Source organism: Bidens hawaiensis, unplaced genomic scaffold, assembly GCF_021521415.1.
Source record: "Bidens hawaiensis isolate Kalapana, Puna unplaced genomic scaffold, B.hawaiensis_p1.1 tig00008883_1, whole genome shotgun sequence".
In the NCBI taxonomy this organism is placed as follows: Eukaryota; Viridiplantae; Streptophyta; class Magnoliopsida; order Asterales; family Asteraceae; genus Bidens; species Bidens hawaiensis.
In genome coordinates this window covers 466,741-475,991 of record NW_027491643.1, presented here as the reverse complement: position 1 = coordinate 475,991, position 9,251 = coordinate 466,741, and the positions used below count along the sequence as shown (strand labels likewise).

The following is a 9,251-nucleotide window of genomic DNA, read 5'->3' as shown; positions in this document are numbered from 1 at the left end:
GGTAAAATATAGCATAAATAAAATACAAACTTAATTTGCTATGTGGAAACTCCGACACATTTCTGACGAAATATGTAATTTTTTATTTTTTTTCGTAGATGTGTTGGAAAGTTTATAAAAGAAATAGGATTTCGTTATTTGTCTGAATGTGTGGAAAATTGTGACACAAAATATTGCATCAGAAATTATTTATGTAGCAAACCAATGCATTTTCTATTAGTGTTTATTTTCTATTAGTGTTTGGGATCGGTATGATGCTGGTATTTTATAGGATTTTTGCATTCGGTACCCTACTCTAGCATTAGTAACCATTTATAAAGATTCTCTATATTGGTATATCTTATACCAGTACCAAGCTCGTCCCTACTTTTGAAAACATATGTGCACTTTACGCTTTCAATTGTGATAGTTAAAAATTAAGGTGACGTAATAAGGTCACAAGGTTATAAACAACATCAGAATTATCTTACATGGTTTGGTAGCATAGTAATATAACATTAGATAATACCAAGTGGTTGCTAGTTGCTACATGGACAATGACATATAAAATACTATTGTCGATGTTTCTAGTTGACTAAAAGAAAAAGACCCCAAAGAATTAAAAAGTTATTTATGGGACTCAAATTGACAAATCACTAAACTAATGGTGATCTTCTGTCATAACTTAAAAAAAGCATGGACTCAAATGAAACAATTTTAAGAAGAATATACAATACAGTTCTTTCTAGGGTCTTGTAAACTGTTAATAATAATAAAATAAATTATTATTATTATAATTGTTATTCTAAGTCAAAAAACTTGACCTGCCAATTAAACGTGTGTGCCGGCCTTCATCTTACACGAAGCTTCTTCCACCCGCCATTCCCATATATATATAAACCATGAATCTTCATAACATTCAACCAATCAATCAATCAGTCAATTCAAAGAAAACCCAATTCAAATTCACTGAAACATTCATCTGCAAATGGGAATCGAAGACAATTCAGAACAACAACTACTCGATGTTTTCGACATGTTACCAGACGCCCTGGTTTTCGAAATCTTTAACCGAGTCCAAGACGCCAAGTCGTTATCCGCTTGTGCGGTTCTTTGTAAGCGTTTCGGCGATCTCGTTGCCCAAACGCATAATGTTTCGCTCGAAATCACTCGACGAAACACGCTGCCAGAGTTGAGTTCTGGGTCGGGTTCGGGTTGGGATATGAACAAGTCGAAAGGGTTCGTTGGTAGGTTCATTTTGAAGCCCATCCATGCTTTGTTTCATCGTATCGTCTCAAGGAGACCGAAGACGTGTTCGAATTGTTGTGATGATGATGAAGATAATATGTTTCGATTGCCTAATGATTTGCTTAAGACTTTTAACGAAATCCGGTCTTTGTCCGTGAAACTTCCTGGTCATGATGGGGATATCTCGCCCGAAAACAGTTCAGGTAAACAAACAAACAAACGTATTCAGACTGTAAACGAGCAAAGCTGCTAACGAGCTACTCATTATCAGCTAGCTAAAAGCTTTAATCAAGCCAAACTTAAACAAGATTACCCTAATTAATCTATTTTTTATGATTTTCGTTTAATTTATAAATTTATAATTAAAATATACTGAATATGTATATAGCTATTACAAAAAAAAGAAAAAAAATAAATTATAAACACACTGAATAAAATTATATAATTATAAACGATCCAGTTTAGCTCTGTTTACACCCCTACCAAGAAACAATGACTAGGGGGGGTTCATCGATGCGTTGTTATTCGATTTGTTCGTATTAGTTTATTCAGATTTTGACTTTTTTCCTCACCATAGATATCTTAACAAACCAAATTACCGATTTAAAAAAATCAAGTATCAAAAACCGAATCCCAATTTTAAATAAAGTTAAAAATCAAACCCAAAACTGAATTCACAATTTTTTATAAAAGAATATAATTTTTATAATGTATAATTTGCTTAAGGTCTGATTTTGGGTGACGATTTCAGGTGCGCTGTTGAAATGGAAAGCCGAATTCGGGAAAGAACTCGAGAGCTGCGTGATTTTAGGAGCCACAGGATTTCACAAATCCGAACCGAAACCTAAAACCGTCGGTGAACCCATACCGCCCGTATCAGTTTCTACACACCTGACAAACAAGCAACTTAAAAAACGTGTCATCTGGATGATCTCATGCCTGATCGCTTCTTCCGCACGTCATCACATGTTAAAACAAATCATATCATCGAATCGAACGATACGAGACGTTAAGATCATCGACGGAAGCAAGCAAGGGAATATACAGATGACGGAGAAGCAGGTGGTGGAGCTGAGGTCAACAATGGCTGGGGAGCTTGATAGGACCAGAGTTCCGGCTGTAACGATAAAGATGTGGTATATGCCAATGCTGGAGCTGCCGGGGTCGGGTGGCGTGATGAAGGGGGCCACATTGGCGGTCATTAGGCCGACGGCGGTGGCTAAGGATGATGATGTTTGGTTGGCAAGTGGGGCGTTTGAGGAGGATTTCGCAGCCGAAGCTGTTAGGAAGTTAATTGAGAACAAAAAGTCGTATACGTTAGAAATGAATTCATTTTGACTAACAAATTAGTTTTTAAGTTCAACAAACCCACCAATTTTAGAAAACTATATTTGTAATGTGTATATTTTGACCTTGTAATTTATTTATTCATTTTTTATATATATTATTTGTGCCGGGATTTTTTAATAATAGCTTCACAACTATTTAATTTGTGCATAAACGACTTCCCCTTGGAGAATAGAGGCAGCCAAGTCGGGTCTTAGAGCATTCTTATCCAATCTTTCATATTTTGTGAGGGGTGTTTTTATAATTTAGAGAATAATTTAGGGTGTTATGAGTAAAAAGTTTTTATATTTTTAAAAACGTAATAATTTTTCTGTATATTTGAAAAGTTACTGTTCACTCCCTATAATTTTTTAATATATTTTGAAAGTGGTTGTAAATGAAGGAAAGAGAAATGTTAATGATAAAGGTATAAAAACATATTATTTAACTGAAAAGAAGAGAGAAACTGTAATGTGTTTTAATGTAATTTTGGATTAAGGATAGACAGTTGGATGTGAATTCTCTTAGTAGACGATAGACATCTCACAAATGATATAAGACAAAGTTATAGTTGTTTATCTAATGACCATATTTTTAGGCTCGGGCTCGTATAAGCTTGGCTCAATCGAGATTTTTTACAAGCCAATCTTGAGTAGCTCACGAGAGTAGCTCAGCTCGTTTGCACTCCTAACTAATACTACCGGATCACATCCATACAATAATCATATGTTAATAATGCAACTCTTAGTGAAGCAACACCAAACCAGATTGGCTAGAGTTCTACATGTAGAGTCAATCTGTATCCGATTGAAGGTCCGGTGTTGGGCCACATACAACTTGTTTATCAAATATGGCAAAGTGATTTATACAAATAGCGTGTAATTGTGCCAAATTAGGTGTAAGGCCCCGAACCCGGTAACCCTACTTTAGCGTCGGATTTACTCATAAACACAGTTTTTACAAATCAGAGTTCATTAAAACTTTCGCGGAATAAAAAAACTTTCATGAAACGTTACAGCAATCCAAAACTTGCCTTAATTAAACATTCTTTTCTTTCAAAATAAACGTCAATTACATTAAAACATCTTGAGTCTTCAGATGCCAGTCTCCTATTCGCCCACCATGTGCCCGCTCAAGCTAGCTGTCTCATTCTACTCACCTGCGTGCATACTAAAAGTCAGCTACGCTGAGTGAGTTCTAGTTAATCATACACTATACAATACACATAAACTTATATTCTTTCATTCATACTTTCATACTTTCATACTTTCTTTTGTATTAACTTACTTTCATATCTTACGTTATAAAGAGCATTACGCCCTACATTCCTCGAGTATTATTAGGGCTCGGTACCCTCCTTCCTCGAGTATTATTAGGGCTCGTTACCCTCATTCCTCGAATATTAGTAGGGTTCGGTTCCCTAGTTCTCGAATATTAGTAGGGTTCGATTCCCTCTTCGTTACCATACAACCATACATCATACCTCGAGTATTATTAAGGCTCGGTACCATCCTTCCTCGAGTATTATTAGGGCTCGGTACCCTCTTTCCTCGAGTATTATTAGGGCTCGGTACCCTCTTTCCTCGAATATTAGTAGGGTTCGGTTCCCTAGTTCTCGAATATTAGTAGGGTTCGATTCCCTCTTCGTTACCATACAACCATTATCATACCTCGAGTATTATTAGGGCTCGGTACCCTCCTTCCTCGAGTATTATTAGGGCTCAGTACCCTCTTTCCTCGAGTATTATTAGGGCTCGGTACCCTCTTTCCTCGAGTATTATTAGGGCTCGGTACCTTCTTTCCTCGAGTATTATTAGGGCTCGGTACCGTCTTTCCTCGAATATTAGTAGGGTTCGGTTCTCTAGTTCTCGAATATTAGTAGGGTTCGATTCCCTCTTCGTTACCATACAACCATACATCATACCTCGAGTATTATTAGGGCTCGGTACCCTTTTCGTAACCATACAACCATCATTTCCTTCTTTTATTAACTTTATCACGTTCATACACATATGCATAAATATCATACTTACCTTATACATAGCGTTACAACCTGACAGTACGTGCAATATCCGAAGATCGCTCACGTACCATCAAGCAATCATTCATACATATCACATCATTCACATAAGGCATACACTTATCTCTTAGGATAAGCGTATTAACAAACATATCGAGTATGCACACAGCCCCGAAAACATAACACATAAATGGGGCTAGAAACTCACCTGAACTCTGCTTCTTCCTCCGATAGTTGTAAATCCCTTCTTTAACTGAGCTCGGCTGTCTGTATAAGTTACACGTATCAATACTCGCCTGATTTTATCTGGTGGCCTAGTATTAGCTTACTTTTACTTATCGTTTTTAATTTATTTTCTAATCGAACTTGACTTTAGGCGAAGTTAAACCTTAGGCGAACTTAGCTTTAGGCGAAGTTAAACCTTAGGCGAACTTAGCTTTAGGCGAAGTTAAACCTTAGGCGAAGTTAAACCTTAGGCGAACTTAGCTTTGCAGGCGAAGTTCATCAGGCGAACTTAGCCTTGCAGGCGAAGTTGTCATCAGGCGAACTTAGCTTTGCAGGCGAAGTTCATCAGGCGAACTTAGCTTTGCAGGCGAAGTTCATCAGGCGAACTTAGCTTGCAGGCGAAGTTGTCCAGCTGCAGGTACTGTTCGTCCTTAAATCCCTTAATCATCTTCGTTTCTTAACCAAATAACTCGATTTAGGTATCCACGGAATCGTCTGACCAGCGCCTACAAACCCCAACCATCAAATCGACCTAACATCGATGTTTAAAGGGTGCGATTTAGGCATATAGGTTACGGGTTCTTTTATCAATCGATTAACCCATCAAATCATAACCACTTTCAGTAAGTTTAGCTTTGTTGGATTCGTTTTTACCATACAAACACAGATCTATCATTTCTATACTAATGCAAACCTAAACGAACAAGTTATCGATATAAACGTACCGTAAATGAGTCGAACTACGAACACGAGCTGGTCTTGTTGCTTTGGTTCGTCACGAAGATCTAGCACCAACGAGCTCGGGTCCTCGCCTTTGGATCTTGGTTCGGTTGTGTGTGTTTTGGAGTGTGTAGAGATTAGGATGGATAAATGGATGGAATGGAAAGGATTGGGGTTTAAGGGGGTATTTATACTCCCTTAAGCCCATGGACCGAAGGCCCATATTTCCTTTTGGTCCATATCTAATCCCATCTAATTATCCTACTAAGTCTTCATATTTTGCTATTATTATTATCGTTCCACTAACTCGTTTAATTCACCAGACAAAATAATATAATAAATATTACTTTAGAAATTTCGGGATGTTACAAGTCTTCCCTCCTTAAAGAGGTTTCGTCCCCGAAACCTAGCTTATTTCTATAAAAGGAATACCTTTGTAAAAGGAATACCTTTTTTTTTATAATCGCACACTTTATTGAATCACCTTTGCTTTCTGAGTTATCCTTCTTACTCCCGACTTTGCAGCCATCGAATGGTGGTCATGTGTTTTAGCTATTTAAGGTAGCTTGTCCATGAGACCCTCGATGTACCAAGACTCATCTCATCCTTCCAAGGCTTCGATTAGTACTTTTAACACTATTGTCTAAAACAACATTTCATCATAACATAATAATCATTCATAACCAAACTCAATATATTACACGTCACTGATAAACATAAGTTTTAAACCTTAACACAAAACAAGTTCTTAAGCAAATGTAATTTAATAAAACCATTGCATGAGCAATTATTCCTTCATCAAGTGTTCCTCTCTGCAGTTTCCCCAAGTCTTTATCCTTTCGCACCTCCCGCCCCTGATTCCTTGCAATCCCTAGCCATGTGGTTAGCTTTTCCTCATTTGAAGCACTTTGGACGATCAGGGCATTCTCTAGAGTAATGCCCACTCTTTCCACACCGATAGCACCTGTCTGTCCCAGTCCTGCATTCTCCCTGGTGCACTTGCCCACACGTCTTACATGCATCCTTGTTCCCAACCTTGGCCTTCCTCCCATCAGTTGTTGTCACCATCTCGCCAGACCGCTTAGCAGAGGTAGCCCATTTCTTCTCCTTCTTTTCCTCCACCACCACATCGTCCTCAGCCAGGTCAGCATAAACCACTTCTGCAAGTTCAACAGCAGAGTCAAAAGTAGCAGGTTTATTTGCCCTGACTAACATGCGGACTTTTTGTGGCAATCCCCTCACATAACATTTGATTCTCTTGACCTCAGTGTCAACCATATCAGGCACCAACCTAGATAGTCGGTTGAATTCAGTAGTATACTCACGATGCGTCATCATACCGGCCTTTAAATTCAGGAACTTCATCTCCGTCCTTTCATCCTCGGCATCTGCACACAACTTCTTCATCACCAACTCTTTCAGATCGTCCCATCTCAACGCCTTGATCTCATCCATAGTCTTTCTCTGCTCCACACTTTCCCACCAATACATAGCTTCTTCCTCAAATGACTGAGTAACATAACCCACAGCTTGGTCGGGACGGCATTCGCTAATGCGGATAATCTTGTCCATAGTGGTTATCCATTGAAGAGCAGCGATTGCGTCTCCCAAACCAGTCAGCTTCGGCGGGTCGCATCCCTTGAAGGACTTGTAGTTACACCCACCTCGACCTCTCTTTCCATCACCAACCTTGACAGATCCAGCTTCACCCGAGTCACCCTTCCCTCCCTCACCATCCTTCCTATCATTCTCTCCTGATCCTTCAGCAATTCTTCCAGCAGGTCCTTCGGGATTCCCAGTCTTCATGGCAGTTGCCACAGCTTGGGCAATGGCAGCTAGAACAGCAGGGTCAAGTTGATGTCCTTCGTTGTTGCTCGAGTTTCCTTCAGCTGCGCCTCCTTCGTCTCCGGTGTTGGAAGCTTCTTCTACTGAGGGTTGCCAGACAAGACGAGGCCTGCCACGACGTCCAGTGCGACCTCCAGTTCCAACAATTTCTCCAGCTCCAGCCATTAGTAAAAGGGAAAACACAAACGTCATCACTCTAGGAATTATTTAGCACATGATTTGTAAAGTAAGTAGTTAATGACGTTGATCAAGTGTAATTAACTATTTGCGTTACTCTTCAGGTTCTACATACTTCCCTTCATGATTTCACTTGTGCTTGTTTATACTCTTAAACAGTTAATCAGTTAAGTTCAATTAATCCTATCCCTAACCTGCACTCATTCTTCATTTAGCAAATAAGCCAACATTAACATACACCATTTACCATACACTTTACCTTTACTGAGCTTGCTTGAGTGACACATGGCTATCTTGAACTGGCATCTTCTTTCCTTCTCATTTTAAATCTCATTCTCTGTTCGAGTCTAAGCATGTAGGATGCTTAAATTTCTCGAACTTATGCTCTGATACCAACTTGTAAGGCCCCGAACCCGGTAACCCTACTTTAGCGTCGGATTTACTCATAAACACAGTTCTTACAAATCAGAGTTCATTAAAACTTTCGCGGAATATAAAAACTTTCATGAAACGTTACAGCAATCCAAAACTTGCCTTAATTAAACATTCTTGTCTTTCAAAATAAACGTCAATTACATTAAAACATCTTGAGTCTTCAGATGCCAGTCTCCTATTCGCCCACCATGTGCCCGCTCAAGCTAGCTGTCTCATTCTACTCACCTGCGTGCATACTAAAAGTCAGCTACGCTGAGTGAGTTCTAGTTAATCATACACAATACAATACACATAAACTTATATTCTTTCATTCATACTTTCATACTTTCATACTTTCTTTTGTATTAACTTACTTTCATATCTTACGTTATAAAGAGCATTACGCCCTACATTCCTCGAGTATTATTAGGGCTCGGTACCCTCCTTCCTCGAGTATTATTAGGGCTCGGTACCCTCATTCATCGAGTATTATTAAGGCTCGGTACCCTCTTTCCTCGAGTATTATTAGGGCTCGGTACCCTCTTTCCTCGAATATTAGTAGGGTTCGGTTCCCTAGTTCTCGAATATTAGTAGGGTTCGATTCCCTCTTCGTTACCATACAACCATACATCATACCTCGAGTATTATTAGGGCTCGGTACCCTCCTTCCTCGAGTATTATTAGGGCTCGGTACCCTCTTTCCTCGAGAATTATTAGGGCTCGGTACCCTCTTTCCTCGAATATTAGTAGGGTTCGGTTCCCTAGTTCTTGAATATTAGTAGGGTTCGATTCCCTCTTCGTTACCATACAACCATACATCATACCTCGAGTATTATTAGGGCTCGGTACCCTCCTTCCTCGAGTATTATTAGGGCTCGGTACCCTCTTTCCTCGAGTATTATTAGGGCTCGGTACCCTTTTCCTCGAATATTAGTAGGGTTCGGTTCCCTAGTTCTCGAATATTAGTAGGGTTCGATTCCCTCTTCGTTACCATACAACCATACATCATACCTCGAGTATTATTAGGGCTCGGTACCCTCCTTCCTCGAGTATTATTAGGGCTCGGTACCCTCTTTCCTCGAGTATTATTAGGGCTCGGTACCCTCTTTCCTCCAATATTAGTAGGGTTCGGTTCTCTAGTTCTCGAATATTAGTAGGGTTCGATTCCCTCTTCGTTACCATACAACCATACATCATACCTCGAGTATTATTAGGGCTCGGTACCCTCCTTCCTCGAGTATTATTAGGGCTCGGTACCCTCTTTCCTCGAGTATTATTAGGGCTCGGTACCCTCTTT

The 9,251-nt window shown here is 39.4% G+C and overlaps 1 protein-coding gene across 1 annotated transcript; it reads left to right on the top strand.

Moving 5' to 3' along the window:
- The first annotated feature begins 878 nt into the window (after positions 1-878).
- Positions 879-2,566, top strand: LOC143530267 (F-box protein At4g18380-like). The gene is made up of 2 exons (XM_077025850.1): positions 879-1,430; positions 1,979-2,566. The coding sequence occupies exons 1-2, from the start codon at positions 968-970 to the stop codon at positions 2,563-2,565; spliced, it is 1,050 nt and encodes a 349-aa protein (XP_076881965.1). The 5' UTR covers positions 879-967; the 3' UTR covers position 2,566.
- Positions 2,567-9,251: the final 6,685 nt, after the last annotated feature.